This window comes from Oryx dammah, unplaced genomic scaffold, assembly GCF_014754425.2.
Source record: "Oryx dammah isolate SB20612 unplaced genomic scaffold, SCBI_Odam_1.1 HiC_scaffold_10, whole genome shotgun sequence".
Lineage (NCBI taxonomy): Eukaryota > Metazoa > Chordata > Mammalia > Artiodactyla > Bovidae > Oryx > Oryx dammah.
This window is the reverse complement of record NW_024070194.1, coordinates 75,459,928-75,483,010: the sequence shown is the minus strand read 5'-3', so window position 1 is coordinate 75,483,010 and position 23,083 is coordinate 75,459,928. Positions and strand designations below refer to the sequence as shown.

Here is a 23,083-nt window from a genome sequence, read left to right as displayed (position 1 = left end):
CTTAAACAGTATTTTGTTTTCCTGTCACATTATTGTTTAATTGATCAGTCGCGTCTGACTCTTTGTGAGCCCATGGACTGCAACATATTGGCTTCCCTGTCCTTAACTCTCTCCCAGAGTTTGCTCAAACTCACGTCCATTGAGTTGATGATGCCATCTCATCCTCTGCTGTCCCCTTCTCTCTCCTTCAATCTTTCCCAGCATCAGGGTCTTCTCCAATGAGTCGGCTCTTCACATCAGGTGGCCAAAGTATTGGAGCTTCAGCTTCAGCATCAGTCCTTTCAATGAATATTCAGGACTGATTTCCTTTAGGATTGACTGGTTTGATCTCCTTGTTGTCCAAAAGATTCTCAAGAGGTTTCTCCAACACCACAGTTCGAAAGTGTCAATTCTTCATCACTCAGACTTCTTTATGGTCCAACTCTCACATCCATTCTGTCACATAGTTATCTCAAGAAAGACAGTCAATGGATGATATGGTGGCTGTGCGCCACAAAGTCCTCAGGGATCCTGGCTCCTTCCAGCTAACTAGCCAGTAATCTTCAGTCTAAATAATGAAATTACTAGTAGTACATAATTTTATTATGATTACATTATTTCTACATAATCAATTTAATATTATTTCTACAAAATGGAGTTTTGTACTCAGGATCCAATATGGCTGCTGGAACTAAAGGCATTACATCTGCATTCCAGGCAATCAGGTAGAAGGAGAGAAGAGGCAAAATTTACTAGTGTGCTAACATCAAAGGAAGGTCCCTAGAAGCTGTCATTTGCTTCCACAAAAAGCTGTGAAGAAGGTTGGGTAAAATTGTTTTATTCTGGAAAGTCCTATGTTTAACATGGAAGATGGAAAGAACACATATTGAGAAATAACCATTAGTTTCACCCACAGTCACTGAAAGTCCCTTGAGGAGCATGTATAACCTTTTTTATTGGTCTGATCTTCTTAATGATCCTATCAACTATGGTCTAACTACTGGTATAGAGTTTTCTTCACTGATTTGACCTGTTGCTTATACTCATGATTGCAAAGACTACAGACTCAGGTGATCTCAAATAACGGAGCACTTACTATAATTGTAATATATATTACAATTAATACAACTATATATTACAATTAATGTGCAGGGGAAGATTTTCATGAAGTGGCTGGTGAGGCAAGCCTCATTTTCCAAAAATGGCTGCAACCATATTTTTGGACATGCATATTCTTCAAGGACTTTGCCACTCTCTTCTTTAAGAGGTGGAGTTTATATCCTCTCATGTGGGAAGACCTTTTCAACCACCTCAGTGAGTTAAGTATGGATGGCAGGAGTGACCCTGTGACATCAGAGTCTAGATCAAAAAAAAGTGAGAGCCTCCATCTTGATCACCTTTGGAACCCAGCTCCCAAGCTCCTAATCAACAGCTGGCACTAACTTGCAAGTCACTGAAGGAGGCATTTTAGAATACATGAGCCTTCTCCACTGAGCCCTCTGAAAACTGAGTATTTTTAAGAAAACAAATGATTACGGTTGTTTTAAATTGCAAAGTTTGAGGGTGGTTTGTTATAAAGCAATAGGTCACCAGAATGGTCAGGATCTTCCCTTGTAGCTCAGTCGGTAAAGCGTCTGCCTGCAATGCAGGAGACCCAGGTTCGATTCCTGGGTCAGGAAGATACCCTGGAGAAGGAAATGGCAACTCACTCCAGTATTCTTGCCTGGAGAATCCCATGGACAGAGGAGCCTGGCAGGCTATAGTCCATGGGGTCACAAGAGTCAGACATGACTTAGTGACTAAACCACCACCACCACAGTCAGGAATCAAGGAAGCTTACATGATCTTGGAGGGTGAAAGTTAGGCCTCATGAGCATGTGACTGTAGATTTAGGAACGGGAGGACTGGGAATTCCCTGGTGGACCAATGATTTCACTTTTGCTTGCACTGCCAAGGGTAAGGCTTCAACCAATGGTCATGGAACTGAGATCCCACAAGTTGTGATTAAAAAAAAAAAAGAGGAATAGAAGGATCATTCAGGACCCAATATTCTTCAGGTGAGATTATCTTTGTATCCTTGAGTGTCAGCATCCAATCAGGAGAAAGAAAAAATTTGAAGAAGCAAAGTTTAAATAATCATTTTAACAGGGTATTAGAGGAACCAGTTGCTGTTGCTTAGTTGCTAAGTCATGTTTGACTCTTTTGCAACTTCATGGACTGTGGCCGCCAGGCTCCTCTGTCCATAGCATTTCCCAGGCAAGAATACTGGAGTGGGTTGCCATTTCCTTCTCCAGGGGATCTTCCCATCCTGGGGATTGAACACTTGGCTCCTGCTTGACAATGATTTCAGTTCAGTTCAGTTGCTCAGTTGTGTCCGATTCTTTGTGACCCCATGAACTTCAATACACTGGGCTACCCTGTTCATCACCAACTCCTGGAGTTTGCTCAAACTCATGTCCATCGAGTCAGTGATGCTATTCAACCATCTCATCCTCTGTCATCCCCTTCTCCTCCTGCCTGCAATCTTTCCCAGCATCAGGGTCTTTTCCAATGAGTTAGTTCTTTTCATCAGGTGGCCAAAGTATTGGAGTTTCAGCTTCAGCATGAGTCCTTCCAATGAATATTCAGGACTGATTTCCTTTAGGATGGGCTGGTTGCATCATCTTGAGGTCCAAGGGACTCTGAAGAGTCTCTTTCCCTCTATTCCAAACTTTTTTTTTTTTTAATGAATGAATATTCAGTTCAGTCGCTCAGTTGTGTCTCTTTGCAACCCCATGAACCACAGCATGCCAGGCCTCCCTGCCCATCACCAACTCCCAGAGTTTACTCAAACTCATGTCCATCGAGTCGAATGAATATTAAATTTTGTCAAATACTTTCTCTCTTCTTAAACCTGTTAATACAGTGGATTACTTTGGTTGGTTGTGAAAGAACCAGTTTTGCATACCTGGAATTAAACCTCCTAGGCCATATAAGTTGGAGAAGGCGATGGCACCCCACTCCAATACTCTTGCTTGGAAATTCCCATGGGTGGAGGAGCCTGGTGGGCTGCAGTCCATGGGGTCACAAAGAGTCAGACACGACTGAGTGGCTTCACTTTCACTTTCCACTTTCATGCATTGGAGAAGGACATGGCAACCCACTCTAGTGTTCTTGCCTGGAGAATCCCAGGGACGGGGGAGCCTGGAGGGCTGCCGTCTATGGGGTCACACAGAGTAGGACACGACTGAGGCAACTTAGCAGCAGCAGCAGGCCATATAATTAAACCCTCTTGGTGTATAATTCTTTTTATACAGTTAGATTTAATATGCTAATACTTTGTTGAGGATTTTTATGCTTAAGTTTTAGAGACAGATGGATTCTCCAGAAGCAATCTCATTTCTACATATTAACAATAAACACCAGTGTGCAGGTATTATTTGTACTGTCTTTGGTCTTTGTATTAAGGATACCACAAACAACAAACTAAATGTGACCTTAAGAGTCACCCAAACTACCCTCACATTGTGTACTGAAGTGACAGTGGCCATTTTTTATCCTGAGTTTTACTACCAGGAATTATTGAGAACCTAATATTTTTGGTGTAGAATGTTTAACAAAGTACCTGATAATGCTATTCTTTTTTTTCTACTTAAAAAAATATCAACTTTCTGAGAAAATGAGCCAGGGCTGTGCATATGTTCCATTTATTTGTTATAATCAAGTGTGTGCCTGACTAGAAAAATGAGACTTACAATTAAATATAGTGACTTAACAACAAAGGGCTCAAAAACAAAAATCCAAACCAAATCAATTAAAAAACCAAAGGGCTAAAACCTCCCCCCCAAAACCAAAGAGCTAAATTTCACAGTAATTTAAAAATCAAACCGAGTAATCCCCACACTATGATTAAAGTTTAAAAGAAAAAAGTCTTTTTCCTTGCATAATGAAATATATACAACTGTTTATAGACAATATTCAAAAATACATTAAGATTCATGATCTTTTAGTGATGAGTATATAAATACTGCTTTATTTGGCTGAACTACCTAACAATGTCAGCACTTTATGGTAAGAATATCATGCCCTGCACATACTCTGCATTTTTCTGTTATTATGAGCAATTTTAGATATCTTCTTCTTTCCTTCCCCTTTCAGAGACTGTTTATATGCCCTTATTATCTTGACATCATTCTATGTCTTATATCCTTTTATTCTCGAAAATATATAGTACATTGGCAGGCTTGAGTTTTTGTACCGATAATGTCAAGTTTACTGTTAATCAAAAACTTGGCCAAATTCCTACTGCCTTTTTTTTCCTCAAGTGATCATTTTGGGTTTTGAAATTTTCATTTACCTATATAGCACACCTACTTCTTCTAAGTGGTCAGTTAACAGTTTATAAAATCTAGACCAGATGAGATCCAGGAGTATTAAGGCCTCAAAGGTATGTTTTAATTTAATTAAAAAATTAAGATTCCTTAAACTCTACAGCAGCATATCTACCATTCCAGGCATTCCAAAAATCTGAAGGGCAGACAGAAAGATTTCCTGTTACTATAATCAGAAAAACCATCACAGAGTTCACAAATATTTCAAATACAATTGTGAGTAATGCAACCCTGGAACTGCCTTTTCATGGAGGTGTTCTCTTAAAGTTAGTTAGGTTTTTAGATAGTTTTCCAGAGAGTAGTTTATTTGAGGTGAATAAGATGAAATAAATCAGTGTACACAAAATAATAAAAACTTTTATTTATAAATTAATAAGCAAACTATAATAAACATGACCAAACAACAAAGAAAGTTACTGGCTTCTATTCATTATGACTAGAAAAATAAATTATTTGAACAATTTGAACTCCTGCTTCCAGAGAAATTAATGGATTGCATGTACATATTTTCAAATTGTTCCCAACTCTTATTCCAACTCAAGACTTGGGTAGTACTCTATTTTTGTATAGGAATTGTAAACAGTCTTTTAAAAAGCTAACAGGAAAAAATATTAAAACTTTACAAACCTTATAGTCTGGATTGATTATGATTAATTTGTGGAAATATACAGTACAAATCTTTCAACCATTCACAATTTGGTCTGTTATACATGGAAAATAAATTGTATGACTGTCAGATCTTACTTATATTCTTGAAAAGTTGACTATTCCCAATAAGTAATCCTTCCACCACCTCTGTATACTTTCTACATTCTCAATTCAAAAAGAAACAACATGCAATTATTTGACTTTTTGTTTTTTTCTTGCTTGAAACTGCTCTGTTTTGTTTTTTACAGATTTAATCAACATTGACAAGGCAGGATCAATGGACCTCTTGTGTGATTCCTTCTGAACCTCACCCTCCTTTTCACTCGTTGCCTGCGTCAGCCCCTGTTCTTTTTGTTCTCTCTGACGGGCTTTCTCCTCCAGGATTCTTTCCATGGCTTTTGTTTTCTTGAAATTAGGATCTGAAGGATCCAAATTGAACAGGTGGGAAGTATACATTGCCTGAAACCTTGCATCCTTCACATTGACCTGCAAACCCAAAAGGAAAGTATAGATACTCAAAATTAGTAAACCAAAAGGCCTAGAAATGAGACCAGAGTTCAAAAAGTCAGTGAGTTGATGATAAAAAATACAAATGTATTTTGCATTGACTCATTAGAAAGCCATTCCTCCACAGACCTTCAGTGAAGTGTTTTAGCTTTATTCTTGAACCACATGTGCAGGGCACACTGTTCTTATCACACAATGACAATATCCTTGGAAGGGAATTATCACAGTCTATATGTTACACAGTGGCCTGTTACTACCTCAGCCTCTTCTTAGACTGTCTGCAGGAGTGACCACAGGAGATGCAAGCTCACCTATGCTTACAGTGTGAAATCTCTTTCTGGCTGAGATAATTAAGCCAGTGATGGTATCTCCTGTTGGAATTTCAGGCGAAGTCACTGCCTTCTTAGCACAATAAATTTTTTTTTTCAACCTTGGTGCCAAAATGAGCAGCTACTGAGAGTGACTCATACAGCAGATTTAAAGACCATAATGGGAAAGATGGTACCCCCAAGACTAAGATCTGATCAGATACAAGCTCCAAATTTATTCTTTATCATTCTACAAAAACACTGCGTTCCCACATTTTAAGAGCATACTCTTAACTCCAGCCAGGCCTTCAAGTATTGCCGGGCACAGGAGTGACCAGACAAAAAGTGAGCATGACTCCCTCACTGCCACTCATCATTGCTCTGTGAAAAAGAGCCCACCCAGAGATGGACTGTAGAGTTATTTGTAATAAGGACCACAGGTGTGACACTACTACCACACTCACAAAAAAATGTTTTTATACGTGATGGTCATCATGCATAAGACATCATTTTCTGCATGATGATTAGTTATCATAATAGAAGATTTGACTATAAATCATTCTCTGCTTTTAACTTTTTCTAAGAAAACTAATTTAACAAAAATCAATTCAGTGGAACAGCACCACACTTGGAGCTGACTTATAGAAACCAGAGCTATAGAGTGGTCTCAAAATCCCTCTCAATGCTGCTTATAAGTTATTTGTATGCTTCTCTCAATTCTCTAAACAAATTCAAAATCTCTCCCATTTTCTTCTGAGTCTATTCTTCCATGCTAATGGATGGAAGTCATCAAATGGTTCCTGATAGCTGTCCATAGGTTTTCTGTAGAGGACTCAAACTCATGCATGGGAGACTGTGTGGCCACTAGAAATATGTACTTAGCAAAAAAAGAGGGAAAAGAGGGAACAGTGGAAACAAGAAACAGAGCAATTAAAAAAGTGTGGCCTGGGACTTTCCCGGTGGTCCAGTGGGTAAGAAACTGACTGCCAATGCAGGGGATGTGGGTTTGATCCCTGGTCCAGGAAGACGTCACAAACTGGACGACTAAGCCTACGTGCCTCAACTGCCAAGCCCATGCACCCTAGAGTTCATATTCCTCAAGAGAACCCATCACAACGAGAAGCCTGAGTACCACAGCTACAGGGCAGCCCTGCTCACCAGAGCTAGAGAAAGCCTGTGCAGAGCAACAAAGAGCCCATGCAGTGAAACACAGACCCAGCACAGCCAAAAAAAAAAAAAAAAAAAAGTCGTGCCTACTGCACTGGCCCTTGCACACAGTGTGAGGTGAATCTGCTACTTCGCAGTCAGGCTTAACGATGCAGAACTTTCCCAGTGTGAGCATCACACTGCATGTGATTCTAACACTAAAAGCTACATATTTTGGTGCAGCATAGCTACCAAAACAGAAGCCTACTACTTCACCTGATGCTCAAAGAACCACCCTGGGGATGAACTGGTTACACTGGACTAAAAGACGGTAGCTTTGGCTACACAATGGGTCCTTCCTGAGATCAAGGGGCCAAGCTCAATTTTCATCTAAAGAGCTGACTTTAGATTCAACACCAGCTTTTAATACAATAATGACTTTTGTCACTGGTTACCTCAAAGTCATCCTCCAATAATTCCTTCTTCTTCATGAGCTGTTTTTTCTTCTTTTTGCTCAGATTCTGGTGTTCCACAATCTTGTTATAATTGAAGTGTTTCTTGCTCTCTTCCTCCTCATCCATCACAAGCAAAGCCATTTCAGCCTGTGGAGGGAAAAAAAACAGTTCAAATATACGACAGTGTTTTTCTTTCCTCAGACAGGAGTATGGAGCACAGAAATCCCCTGAGAAAAGGAGAAGCCAGTCATCAGTGCTCTGGGATGACACCTGTCTTCCATCACAGACTGTGGCTCACTAAACTCATAAAGAAATCCACAGACCGCTGTACAGCAACAGGTGTAATTTTTTGGAGCAACATCACTGACAACAGGAGAGGGGTGAACGCTATTGCACATTATGTAACTGATCTGTAGGTGGTAGAAACAAAAGTCCTCAAGTTCCCCAAATAAAAATTCCTCATTTTCACTTTGGTCTTTTTAAGCAGACACTAAATCTTGTCAACGTGTAGTAGTTTTTGATACAGACTAGACTCTCCAAATATGTGCTTTAGAAACAATGAATTCCTTTTTTCTTTTGCTGATTTTGCCTCTACTTTTCCAATATTGATATACTTCTATGAAGGCAAGATCTTAATATTTGCTTCTGAAATCTAATATAATGCCTGTTTCCACTCAACAGGTATTTTCTACTGACCGTGCGATTAAATGTAAATCTTCAAGAATCAAGTAAACAACCATGCATGCTAAAGAAAATACAATCCTCCTCCACTACCCATTTAGACTCCTTTAATTTCCTCTCCTTTCCATGACTGGTACCTACAGTTGGCTTTCTTTTTAGAATGATTTCCTACGAAGATTTTCTTTGTGTTCCTTAACTCTATAAACACTATTGCATATGCAATAAAAGATGCCTTAAGTCACCTGCATGAGTTTAGGTGACCAGTCTGGCTCCCTCCTAGACAGTGCTGTGAACATCAGACTCAGGCATGCTGCTGACTCCAATTCCTGTCTCAGCAAAAACACGTACTACCTTGTGCCATGGATTATGGAGGTGCTTAAGGATAATATTCACTACACTTCCAAGAAAGGCTTTAATTCTGCACATTAACTTTCAATAATAAAAAGAGGGAAAGGAGCATTTAACAAGCCATAAAGCAAACTCTGTATTACAGGACAGCTTCAGACTGAATTAAAACCATGTCAATATTATTTTGAGGTTTTAATATTAGTATTTTTGTCTCTTATTGTCAGTTTTGTCCTTTATTGTCAGTTATAATAAGGGTTTTAAAAGATAAGATATTCCTCTTAATCACAAAGAGACATGCCTTGGGTGTGAACTAAACTTTAACTCTGTACTTGGAGAAATGTTTGGTGAAAAGGAGGTATTTTAAAATTATGCTGCTAAAATATTTATAAATTTCATTGTTAAAATCAGTTATTTTTTATTAGACATATTGGAAACTCATATGGACACCTTCACTTGAAGTGTACATATCACTTTTCCATTAAAAATGCAAACATGACCATTACCTTTTGTCTTTCTATTTCAGCTTTTTCCTCTGGAGATATGTCATCTTTTGCAGATTTTGTTGATTTTTTCTTTTCTTTTATACCTGGCACAACAAACCAACATAGACGGGTTAAAAATTATGACTATCACAACAACAATTTGCTTATACTATTTATTTTAAAAATTTTGTTTATAACAAAAATGCAAGGTATCTAGAAATAATCTTACCAATAAACATATAGAAACTAAAGAAACTAAAAAAAGTATTACTGAGATGACTATGGGTATGAATAGAATAATAATAGTCTGGACATGATGAGTGAATATTATAAAAAAGGAATTTCTTCTGAAAGTAATGTATAATTCTACCTCAGTTAAAAAGAAAACTTACAAGATCATTTTAGCAGAATATATATACATTTAATACAATTCTAAATAAAATTTTATTCGAGGAAATCTTTGTAAAGAATGAGAGATCTGATTTACTAGTGATACAGTATGCTACAGTGTACTACAAAGTGAAAAAAACAAAAAATGCTGGAACTATACAATGAGAAAAATAGAACAGTATGGCTTAGTATTTAATAAAATGTAGCATCATACATCACTGGCAAAAGAAGGGATTACTCAATAACTGGTGCTGGGCAATTTGTTCTATTCTGCAAAATAATCCTTGAGCTATAGCTGTGTGCATATGCTCAGTCACTCATTCATGTCTGAGTCTTTGCAACCCCATCGACTATAGCCCACCAGGCTTCTCTGTTCACGGGATTTCCCAGGCAAGAATACTGGAATGGGCTGCCATTTCCTATTCCAAGGGATCTTCCTGACCTAGGAGCCATACTGCATAATGTACAGAAAAACAAAATGCAGATGTATTAAAGAGTTAAACACTAAAAAACCTATGAGAAAATACAGGGGAACAGCTACCTGATCTTAAGTAGAAGAAACATTTTCTTAGCATAAGAACAACAGAAGAGATCAAAGGGGGAAAAAAAGTAATTTAAATATCTAAACTCAACCCTCATCAGCAAAATGAAAAATTCATCTGTTTAATGACAATTTGACAATAACTACCTGGAAGTAAAAGTTTAACAAAACCCTTTCTTCTTCTCCAAAGACAAAGTTGATCTTTGTTTAACTTCCTGTGTCTACTATTATTAGACAAAATTACTTATGGTAAAAGTGGCTCCTGATGAGAAAAACTTCCAAGGATGCAGGGACTTCTGGAGACCACAAGATGCTAGATGAGATGTTCCTGAAGGAGAGGTAGTAACCAATGGCAGTTAAGAGCACTTGAGTCTGGAGTGTGCCCTTCTTTGTGAAGTGGGGATTATAACAACTAATTTCACCTAGCATCTAGGGTTACTGTGAGGACTAAAGAGTAAGAAGGTTCAGAATCCACAAAGCCACCTTCTAGAATGTTATTACACTATGTCAACCTTCTCTGAGCTGCTGCTGCTAAGTTGCTTCAATCGTGTCCGACTCTGTGCAACCCCATAGATGGCAGCCCACCAGGCTCCCCCATCCCTGGGATTCTCCAGGTAAGAACACTGGAGTGGGTTGCCATTTCCTTCCTCCAATGCGTGAAAGTGAAAAGTGAAAGTGAAGTCGCTCTCTGAGCTACTGGACACTGTCTTATTTGTATTTGGATGAGCTCAGTTTTGTCCTTCCAATGCAGAGAAACCAATGGTTACTACTTTAGAAAATAGTAACAATTTAATACTGCTACAGCACTTACTATGCATCTGGAAATAGTGCTATTTACTTCCTTTTATATATGAACTACTTTAATCCTCACAAAAACCCTATGAAGTAGATTCTATTATTTATTACAATTTTCACTCTGTTGTTGACGAAACTGAAAGAGAGACTGAGTGATTGTCTCAAGCTGAGTAAGCAAAGGAACCGTGAGTCAAACCCTAGCACTCCAGTTCAGGCTCTGGTCACCCCCACACTCTACCCTTCACTACCAAATGTCACTCTCCCTTGAGTAGTTCTTTCCTTTTAAAAAGCACTTTGTTGTGAAATAATAAATTTCAGAGAACATATAATGATGGCTGAATAACCACATCTAGTGGGGGATAACAGGAAGTCAAGAGAAGCTTCCTTTTTTAAAAATTTATTTATTGTTAATTGGAGGACAGTTGCTTTATAATAGTTGCAAATATTGTTACACTGTTTGGTTTCTGCCATACATTAACATAATCCAGCCACAGGAATATATATGTTCCCTCCCTCTTGAACCACTTTAGAAGCTGCCTTGTGGGCACTAGCCCTCTGCATGGGGGCAGCCCTGCCCAGCTGAGAGAAGATGACGGTGTATAAAGTGTGGCCAGGTTCACCCCTCACTGGCACCAAGGCATCTATCTGACTGCACTTTCAAGAAGAAACACTATTGTATATAGTCCTTTCTCTAAGTGAGATTGTGCTCCTTATCTCAAATGTTTTTCAGGGAATGATCCATCTGTTTTGAGATTATAGCCTTTTCTCTGCTGTGAAGTACATGCACGTACGTGTGGGTATATATACACATACACACACATATAAAAGCATCCTCAAGGTTCCACTCTCTGAGCGTCTGACTCCCACACCCTCAGTCTGCCTCTGCTCCTGTACCCGTAAGGCCAGGGCTCTTTTTGAAGTGAACAGACAAGTGACACATGCAGAAGGTCTCTCTGTGGCATGGGAGAATATCAGGCTGCGCATGATTAACACAGGAAGGAGATGAAGATCTTCACACAGCTGTGGGAAATCGTTTCAAAGAGCCCACATTGAACTGTTTCAGATTTTTATAACAACCTGGTGAAAAGCCATAAAAATAAACTTGAAAGGAAGACTTCAGTAAAGGAGGAAAAAAATCTCCAAGATGGTTGGGACTAAAAATGGTATCTAATTTTACTGTGATGAAAATTTCTTTGCTCAAGAAGAATTTACTGTGTGCTAAACTGAACTGTTTAGTCCGAAGATAAATAACGTGTAGAGACCCTTTCTGCACTGTTAACAAGATTGCAGTAAGCGGGCACATCTTTATTTATTTATATAAAAAAAGCATTTTCCCTTTGGAAAGTTTTTCAGACCTAATTTAGATGAAGACTACTGGGGAAATGAAAGTCCCTGTTCTGAAATGTTATCTTTATAATTTCATTTTCCATTACTTGTAATGTCAGAGAACTGTTCCTGTAAAAAAGTTCTTTCAGAGTGTTCAGTTGAGCACTTTTTGTGGGACAGCAGTTAAGAGAACTCACTGGAGGGCAGACTGGTCTCTGTACTGACCAGACGGGAGTGGTAAGTCCCCTAATGATCCACACTTAGCAGCAACCTCCTGCACCCACGAGTGCTGATTCATAATCAGATACAATATACTGTCTGTGTATCTTCCTCCGAACCAAGGCATTCGGCCTTTCCTGGAAACCCAGCAAGTCCTTGTGTCCAGCTCTGACACATATGGATCCTGGCTCTGGTCTTTACAATGCACTTGAAGAGTTACAAAATGTTTTTAAAAGCATTTGTAAACTATAAAACAATATATGAGTAGTATACTGTAAGTACTCACCATACTGGCTAAATGAACCAAATACATATACTTTACTAGATTTTGGGTTTTTTCCGTCATGTTGTGTGGTCTGTGAGATCTTAGTTCCCCCTTAGTTCCCATTTAGGGACTGAACCTGTGCCCCCTGCACTGGAAGTACGACGTCTTAACCAACGGACTGCCAGGAAGGCTCACCTTATTAGATTTTCTTGGTATTTTATAAAATTAGATAATCTAAAGTTGTCAAGACAAAAGATACACTCTAATAGGGTATATTTACATGTGATATACTTTAATTCACTTCTACTTCTTAAAAAACAAAATCTTATTAGAGTTTATGCAGTTAGATAGCAATAAGCACATTATCCCACCATCTCACTTCTACAAAAAAAAAAATGTTTTAACTCATTCTAGAAGTACATTTTCAAAACTTTCATCTAATATTGAGTTTGCATCTTCAAATAAAATTTACAGTGTATGGGGAAGAAACAGAAGGAAGAACTAAAAGATTTCTGGTACTCATATTGGCTCCTAACCCAAGCCAAATACCAGGTCTGGCATCAGTCAGTGAACTCGATTTCTCCATATTTTTTGAACAGTGTGTAAGTTAGCTCTGGGACTGCCTAGGGTAAAGGTGTTATAAACACACCCAAGTCCATCTGGCTTAGAATGTCTCTGTCCTGCTCAACTGTGGGAACTGAACTATATACCCTTCCAAACACAAACACTTTTCCTACTTCACAGCTGTTCCTTCTCAGTTTCTTAAACTTTCCTACCTTCCAGGTATACCTTTCTCCAGGATAGGGTACTTTATGCAGGCTCTTGACTTCAGAGCCCAAACCTGCATCCTCCTCTCTCACCAATGCTTCCTACCTCTCATTCTGTGGTTTGAAATACTATTTACAAGCTAAAAATTCCTAAGTATATATTTGCAATCTGACTTTTCAGCTGATCTCCAAGGCTCATATATAAATGTTAACCTAATACCTCATGTAGATATCCGATTGACATCTCAGACCAATTACATACTACTGATACTTTCCTAAGATTCTCCTTAACTCAGTAATTAGAAGAACATTATCGCAGCCACAGGACTGGAAAAGGTCAGTTTTCATTCCAATCCCAAAGAATGGCAATGCCAAAGAACATTCAAACTACTGCACAATTGCACTCATTTCACATGCTAGAAAACATCATTGCTCAAAATCCTCCAAGCTAGGCTTCAACAGTACATGAACCAAGAACCTCCAGATGTTCAAGGTGAATTTAGAAAAGGTAGAGGAACCAGAGATCAAATTGCCAACATCCGTTGGATCACAGGAAAGAGCAACAGAGTTCCAGAAAAACACCTACTTCTGCTTCATTGATTATGCTAATTGACTGTGTGGATCACAACAAACTGTGGAAAATTCTTAGAGATGGGAATACCAGACCACCTTACCTGCCTCCTGAGAAACGTGTATGCAGGTCAAGAACCAACAGTTAGAACCAGACATGGGACAACAAACTGGTTCCAAACTGGGAAAGGAGTGCCTCAAGGCTGTATATTGTCACCCTGCTTATTTACCTTATATGCAAAGTACATCACAAGAAATACTGGGCTGGATGAAGCACAAGTTAAAATCAAAGATTGCTGGGAAAAATATCAATAACCTCAGATATGCAGGTGACACCACCCTTATGGCAGAAAGCAAAGAGGGACTAAAGAGCCTCTTGATGAAGGTAAAAGAGGAGAGTGAAAAAGCTGTATTAAAACTCAGCATTCAAAAAACTAAGACCCATCACTTCATGGCAAACAGATGGGGAGACAATGGAAATAGTGACAGACTTTATTTTATTGGGCTCCAAAATCACTGAAGATGGTGACTGAAGCCATGAAATTAAAAGATGTTTGCTCCTTGGAAGAAAAGCTATGACAAACCTAGACAGCATATTAAAAAGCAGAGATATCACTTTACTGACAAAGGTGGGTTTAGTCAAAGCTATGGTTTTTCCAGTAGTCATGTACGGATGTGAGAGTTGGACTATAAAGGCTGAGTGCCAAAGAACTGATGCTTATGAACTGTGGTGTTGGAGAAAACTCATGAGTCTCTTGGACTGCAAGATCAAACCAGTCAACCCTAAAGGAAATCAACCCTGAAAAATCACTGGATGGACTGATGCTGAAGCTGAAGCTCCAAAGCTTTGGCCACCTGATGTGAAGAGCTGATTCACTGGAAAAGACCCTGATGTTGGGAAAGATTGAAGGTGGGAGGAGAAGGGGACAACAGAGGACAAGATAGTTGGATGGTATCACCAACTCAATAAACATGACCTTGAGCAAGCTCTGGGAGATGGTGAAGGACAGGGAAGCCTGGCATGCTGCAGTCCATGGGGTCACAAATAGTCAGACATGACTGAGTGACTGAACAATAACAACAATTGCAGAGATTCAAAACAAGAATCTAGGAGTTATGCTAAATTTCTTCCTTATCCAAATAAAAAATTGGTAAGTCTACTTCCAAAATATATCTAGAATCCCATTCAGTTTCCTTCTTCCAATATTATTACTAGTAAGTGTCTAGACTAACCATCACCTCTTGTCTAGACCTCTGCAAAAGCCTGGACTCTCAGCTCTCACCATGCTTTCTTCAGTCTGTTCTCTTTGCAGGACTCAGAGGAGTAGGCTTACATACACACCATACCATGTCACATCCTTGTTTTAAGACCCTTTCAGTTCAGTTCAGTCGTTCAGTTGTGTCCAACTCTTTGCGATCCCATAAACCGCAGCACACCAGGCCTTCCTGTCCATCACCAACTCCTGGAGTCCACCCAAACCCATGTCCATTGTGTCAGTGATGCCATCCAGCCATCTCATCCTCTGTCGTCCCCTTCTCCTCCTGCCCTCAATCTTTCCCAGCATCAGGGTCTTTTCAAAGGAGTTGGCTCTCAGATGGCCAAAGTACTGGAGTTTCAGCTTCAACATCAGTCCCTCCAATGAACACCCAGGACTGATCTCCTTTAGGATGGACTGGTTGGATCTCCTTGCAGTCCAAGAGACTCTCGAGAGTCTTCTCCAACGCCACAGTTTAAAAGCATCAATTCTTCTGTGCTCAGCTTTCTTTATAGTCCAACTCTCACATCCATACAACTACTGGAAAAACCATATGCTTGACTAGACAGACCTTTGTTGACAAAGTAACGTCTCTGCTTTTGAATATGCTGTCTAGGTTGGGCATAACTTTCCTTCCCAGGAGCGTCTTTTAAGATCCTTTAGTGGCCCTCCCATTGTCAATGAGTAAAATCCAAATTTGTTGCTGTGACACAAGGCCGTGCCTCATACTAAACTGACCTTCTGCACACATTCCAGCCATGATGGTGTCCTTCAATTCCACCACACATTCTTTCTCACCTCACAGCTGTTCTACCCACCTTCCCCTGATTTGCAACGCTCCTTCCCCCAGCTCTCCATGCCTAACTCCTCCTCATTCCGCAGGTCTCAGCTCAAATGTTACCATCTCCAAGAAGCTTGCTTCACCCACCCTATATAAGAAAGCCTCTCTCCTTCTTCTTCCCAGGTACATGCTCTGTATTATCCTATTTATTAGTTCCTTTAGAACACGGATCATATTCTCATAACATTCTTATCTGTTTACCTATAAAGAATCTGCCTACAGTGCAAGAGACCCAGGTTCAATCCCTGGGTTGGGAAGATACCCTGGAGAAGGAAATGGCAACCCAGTAGCCTTACCTGGAAAATCCTATGGATAGAGGAGCCTGGTGAGTTACAGTCCATGAGGTCACAAGAGTTGGACATGACTTCGTGACTAAACTACCACTTCATGTCTTCCCTTCCTTAAAACCATAAACTCTGAGGGATGTAACTTTGCTTGTATTATTAGTACTGTATCTCTAGCATACCAGAGTGCTTAGCACCTGGCAGGCACTCAAAAATATTTATTGACAGAATGAACAAACAAACATACGGTGAGACCATTTCTTGGTCTAATTGTTACGTAAATTTAAAAAAAAAAATCACTTTTTCCTTAAAAGAAAACAAGATGTCAATTATTATTCCTAGGAAGTATTCTGAAATCAAAAGTATGTTGAAAATAAGCAAACTTTATCTGTATTTTCCTTTGGAACTTCTGATACTAACTTTCAAGGAAACTATTCACTATTTATTTTTTTAAAATTTAAATTAATTTATTTTAATTGGAGGCTAATTACTTTACAATACTGTATTGGTTTTGCCATACATCAACATGAATCTGCCATGGGTGTACATATGTTCCCCATCCTGAATCCCCCTCCCACCTCCCTCCCCGTACCACCCCTCTGGGTCATCCCAGTGCACCAGCCCCAAGCATCCTGTATCCTGCATTGAATCTGGACTGGCGATTCATTTCTTATATGATATTATACATGTTTCAATGCCATTCTCCCAAATCATCCCACCCTTGCCCTCTCCCACTATTTCACAATTTGAATGTGCTGATTCCAAGAAACAAGCTACCCTAAGCCACCAAGCTACATAACTTACTCTTTGAATTCTACTCTGAGTTCTGCAGTTTGACCAGATTTCACAAGCCAAATGAAGCACTTTGGAATGAGAACAAGGAAACGACAATGCTTCACATTTCGCCATTATAAACTTGGTTTCCTGAAATGCGAGGATAAGGCTAAAATCCATCATCTTCTAGAAATGACTGCTCAGGTATGATAAGAAGAAGAATATGCTAAGTTTCCATTTCCCTTTCCAATTCCTAAGAATCTCACATCCTATAATAGACTTTATTCATCTTGATCCTCCTTTTCATCAATAAAACATCAGTACTAAAAGGCTGTAACAACCAGGAAATAATTTTGAGCAATTTTGACTTTCCTGTAGAGAACTATTCTGGCCCACTAGTCACAAGGGACGAGAAGGAGGGAAACTTCATAAAATCCTTCTCTTTACAATGCTAGCTTGGAGTTGCTCCAGGAGCAAGCCTTTGGGGTTCATGTGTGTGGTATGCAGAGCAGGGAAGGGCAAAATGCATGAGAACAAATGAAAAAGCTTACAGTGTTCCCGTACTGACTTGTCCAAGTATGGTCTGAGCCTTACCACACATATTTATACACACACACATTTACACGTATGAAAAAGGTAAGAATGAATGCATTCAGGAGAGAATTGACTGGTGCATGTGCAATGGAAACAAGGCTCCTTGGAAACTGGAAATCAGCTACCTGAGAGTTTATTTAGGGATTCAAGGGAAAAGAGGAGGAAGCTGGCTTTTCAGCTACATGAAAGCTAATCATGAAGCAGAATAAATGAAATGGGATAAAATGAAACATAGATGCTGGGTCAATTGGAGCCAAAAAGTTTTCACACTATGTACACATGTTTCACACATGCAAGCCATGTAAAAAATTTAACATATCCACATAAACACCAATGGATTTATTCCATACTTTCAATTCTTCACAGACTTTGCAAAGAGAGACCTGGAGTGGATGTGTTATAAAAAAGCAGTGAAAGCACACAAAGATATGACTTCCTTTATTTCCTCATCCTTTTATAATCAATCTACCTAGAATCCAGAAAGGAATCCCTAGTAAACTATGAAATTAATCATGTTCACCCAAAGCTTCCTATAATGAAATGACTTCTTGTATGTACAGGGGACATGCTGACCCTCCTATCTGATCAGTGGTTACAACTAACAGGACAAACTTGCTTATAAGCCACCAGGAAGCTACACAAATTCTAGGGATTTTGAAAGAATGCATAGTTTACATTGTTTCTACCCATGTCACCTTTTTTGCTTTAGATTCCAACTGAAAATTACAACTATGGGTTGGCTTACCTATTTTTTTAGCTTCTTCAGCAAAGTACGGGTCATTCATATCCACATCAGAGGGAACATCATCTTCACTGGCCTCTTCAGCAAGAGCCTTAAAAATGAATATAAAAATAAATAGTTTATTGTAAGGACCAAAATAAATGTGAAGAAAAACCTAATTTTTTTAAATCAAGCAGCTCAATCTAAAGTTAAAGTAGTTTTTAAAAATGGCTAAGTTTACAAAATAACTTCTGATTAACTCTTTTGTTTGTTCAACAAATACTTATGGAATACTTTATATAGGGCTTTTGAGAGAGACAACAGTTATCAGATATATGGTTTCTGTCTTCAAAAATTTTATGATCTATTAAAAGAAATTAGCTACATAAACAAAGGTATGGTGGTGGTTTAGTCGTTGTGTCCAACTCTTTGCAATCCCACGGACTGTAGCCCGCCAGGCTCCTCTGTCCGTGGGATTCTCCAGGCAAGAACACTGGAGTGGGTTGCCATTCCTGTCTCCAGGGGATCTTCTTGACTCAGGGATTGAACCTGGGTCTCCTGCATTGCAAGCAGGTTCTTTACCGACTGGGCTATGAGGGAAGCCCTAAACAACAAAGGTATATAGTAATAATAATTAAAGATAGGAAGTTCCAGAAGAGACAAAAATAAAACACATTCGAAGAAAAGAATAATGATTCTTTGCTATGAATTTCAAAAATACAAAAGCATTAAGGAAGTTATAATGAACCTCCTGTTCTCATCACCCAATTTCAACAATTACTTTGTTTTATCTATAAGCCATTCACGAAAACTTCTGTACTAATTTTAGGCACATCAATTGGTTACAGTTTCCTTAATCAAATTTGAACAGTTTACTAAGTTAGTATATTTAAATTAAAAAAAAATCAAGTCTATAAAGTAAATAGAATATATGCAAACTAAGATCAGACTAACCAAATGGAGTTTATCCCCAGGAATCTACAATATCTGTTATTTTAAGAAAAATATTTAGATAAATCCATGCACCCATGGACACTTATCTTCAACAAAGGAGGCAACAATATACAATGGAGAAAAGACAATCTCTTTAACAAGTGGTGCTGGGAAAACTGATCAACCACTTGTAAAAGAATGAAACTAAAACACTTTCTAACACCATACACAAAAATAAACTCAAAATGGATTAAAGATCTAAACATAAGACCAGAAACTATAAAACTCCTAGAGGAGAACATAGGCAAAACACTCTCCGACATACATCACAGCAGGATCCTCTATGACACACCTCCCAGAATACTGGAAATAAAAGCAAAAATAAACAAATGGGACCTAATTAAAATTAAAAGCTTCTGCATAACAAAGGAAACTATAAGCAAGGTGAAAAGACAGCCTTCAGAATGGGAGAAAATAAGACCAATGAAGCAACTGACAAAGAATTAATCTCAAAAATATACAAGTAACTCCTGCAGCTCAATTCCAGAAAAATAAAAGACCCAATCAAAAAATGGGCCAAAGAACTAAACAGACATTTCTCCAAAGAAGACATACAGATGGCTAACAAACACATGAAAAGATGCTCAACATCACTCATTATCAGAGAAATGCAAATCAAAACCACAATGAGGTACCATCTCATGCCAGTCAGAATGGCTGCGATCCAAAAGTCTACAAGCAATAAATGCTGGAGAGGGTGTGGAGAAAAGGGAACCCTCTTACACTGTTGGTGGGAATGCAAACTAGTACAGCCACTATGGAGAACAGTGTGGAGATTCCTTAAAAAAACTGGAAATAGAACTGCCTTATGACCCAGCAATCCCACTACTGGGCATACACACCAAGAAAACCAGAATTGAAAGAGACACGTGTACCCCAATGTTCATCACAGCACTGTTTTTAATAGCCAGGACATGGAAGCAACCTAGATGCCCATCAGCAGATGAATGGATAAGAAAGCTGTGGTACATATATACAATGGAGTATTACTCAGCCGTTAAAAAGAATACATTTGAATCAGTTCTAATGAGGTGGATGAAACTGGAGCCGATTATACAGAGTGAAGTGAGTCAGAAAGAAAAACATCAATACAGTATACACATATATGTGGGATTTAGAAAGATGGTAAGGATAACTCTGTATGCGAGACAGCAAAAGAGACATAGATGTATAGAACAGTCTTTTGGACTCTGTGGGAGAGGGCGAGGGTGGGATGATTTGGGAGATGGCATTGAAACATGTATATTATATGTGAAATGGATCACCAGTCCAGGTTCAATGCATGAGACAGGGTGCTAAGGACCGGTGCACTGGGATGACCCTGAGGGATGGGATGGGGAGGGAGGTGGGAAGGGGGGTTCAGGATGGGGAACACGTGTATACCCATGGTGGATTCATGTCAATGTATGGCAAAGCCAAGACAATACTGTAAAGTAATTAGCCTCCAATTAAAATAAATCAATTTATATTTTAAAAAAAGAAAAACATTTAGAAGGCACATTGCTAAACATTATCCTACCTGCTGAAGACGACCTGCCAAACCCTAAAGAATGTTCATTTTGGTATTACTATCCTTTTAAGGATGTGACTGGTGAGAGAAGCAAGATCCGATGGTGTAAAGAGCAATATTGCATAGGAATCTGGAATGTCAGGTCCATGAATCAAGGCAAATTGGAAGTGGTCAAACAGGAGATGGCAAAGGTGAACGTCAACATTCTAGGAATCAGCGACCTAAAATGGACTGGAATGGGTGAAATTAACTCAGATGACTATTATATCTACTACTGCAGGCAGGAATCCCTCAGAAGAAATGGAGTAGCCATCATGGTCAACACAAGAGTCCAAAATGCAGTACCTGGATGCAACCTCAAAAATGACAGAATGATCTCTGTTTGTCTCCAAGGCAAACCATTCAATATCACAGTTATTCAAGTCTATGCCCCAACCAGTAACGCTGAAGAAACTGAAGTTGAACGGTTTTATAAAGACCTACAAGACCTGTTAGAACTAACACCCAAAAAAGATGTCCTTTTCATTACAGGGGATTGGAATGCAAAAGTAGGAAGTCAAGAAACACCTGGAGTAACAGGCAAATTTGGCCTTGGAATATGGAATGAAGCAGGGCAAAGACTAATAGAGTTTTGCCAAGAAAATGCACTGGTCATAGCAAACACCCTCTTCCAACAACACAAGAGAAGACTCTACACATGGACATCACCAGAGGGTCAACACCAAAATCAGATTGATTCTGTTCTTTGCAGCCAAAGATGGAGAAGCTCTATACAGTCAACAAAAACAAGACCAGGAGCTGACTGTGGCTCAGATCATGAACTCCTTATTACCATATTCAGACTCAAACTGAAGAAAGTAGGGAAAACCGCTAGACCAGTCAGGTATGACCTAAATCAAAGCCCTTAGGATTATACAGCGGAAGTGAGAAATAGATTTAAGGGCCTAGATCTGATAGATAGAGTGCCTGATGAACTATGGGCGGAGGTTTGTGACATTGTACAGGAGACAGGGATCAAGACCATCCCCATGGGAAAGAAATGCATAAAAGCAAAATGGCTGGCTGGGGAGGCCTTACAAATAGCTGTGAAAAGAAGAGAGGCGAAAAGCAAAGGAGAAAAGGAAAGACATAAGCATCTGAATGCAGAGTTCCAAAGAATAGCAAGAAGAGATAAAAAAGCCTTCCTCAGCGACCTATGCAAAGAAATAGAGGAAAAGAACAGAATGGGAAAGACTAGAGATCTCTTCAAGAAAATCAGAGACACCAAGGGAACATTTCATGCAAAGATGGGCTCAATAAAGGACAGAAATGGTATGGACCTAACAGAAGCAGAAGATATTAAGAAGAGGTGGCAAAAATACACAGAAGAACTTACAAAAAAGATCTTCATGACCCGGATAATCACGATGGTGTGATCACTCATCTAGAGCCAGACATCCTGGAATGTGAAGTCAAGTGGGCCTTAGGAAGCATCACTACGAACAAAGCTAGTGGAGGTGATGGAATTCCAGTTGAGCTATTTCAAATCCTCAAAGATGATGCTGTGAAAGTGCTGCACTCAATATGCCAGCAAATTTGGAAAACTCAGCAGTGGCCACAGGACTGGAAAAGGTCAGTTTCATCCCAATCCCAAAGAAAGGCAATGCCAAAGAATGCTCAAACTACCACACAATTGCACTCATCTCACATGCTAGTAAAGTAATGCTCAAAATTCTCCAAGCCAGGCTTTAGCAATACATGAACTGTGAAATCCCTGATGTTCAAGCTGGTTTTAAGAAAGGCAGAGGAACCAGAAATCAAATTGCCAACATCCAATGGATCATCGAAAAAGCAAGAGAGTTCCAGAAAAACATCTATTTCTGCTTTATTGACTATGCCAAAGCCTTTGACTGTGTGGATCACAATAAACTGTGGAAAATTCTGAAAGAGATGGGAATACCAGACCATCTGACCTGCCTCTTGAGAAATCTGTATGCAGGTCAGGAAGCAACGGTTAGAACTGGACATGGAAAAACAGACTGGTTCCAAATAGGAAAAGAAGTGCGTCAAGGCTGTATATTGTCACCCTGCTTATTTAACTTATATGCAGAGTACAGCATGAGAAACGCTGGACTGGAAGAAACACAAGCTGGAATCAAGATTGCCGGGAGAAATATGAATAACCTCAGATATGCAGATGACACCACCCTTATGGCAGAAAGTGAAGAGGAGCTAAAAAGCCTCTTGATGAAAGTGAAAGAGGAGAGTGAAAAAGTTGGAATTAAAGCTCAACATTCAGAAAACGAAGATCATGGCATCCGGTCCCATCACTTC

General features: G+C 39.2%; 1 protein-coding gene across 1 annotated transcript in view; it reads right to left on the bottom strand.

Annotated features, from left to right (window-relative positions):
• Positions 1–4,686: 4,686 nt before the first annotated feature.
• Positions 4,687–23,083, bottom strand: part of ESF1 (ESF1 nucleolar pre-rRNA processing protein homolog) — a 60,877-nt gene continuing 42,480 nt past the window's right edge. Inside the window, exons 11-14 of the mRNA XM_040248288.1 lie at positions 18,292–18,379; positions 8,946–9,028; positions 7,414–7,560; positions 4,687–5,483 (exon numbers count right to left, since the gene is read on the bottom strand). Of these exons, the coding sequence (XP_040104222.1) occupies positions 5,190–5,483; positions 7,414–7,560; positions 8,946–9,028; positions 18,292–18,379 (612 nt within the window). The 3' untranslated portion in view covers positions 4,687–5,189. The remainder of the gene's footprint in view (positions 5,484–7,413; positions 7,561–8,945; positions 9,029–18,291; positions 18,380–23,083) is intronic.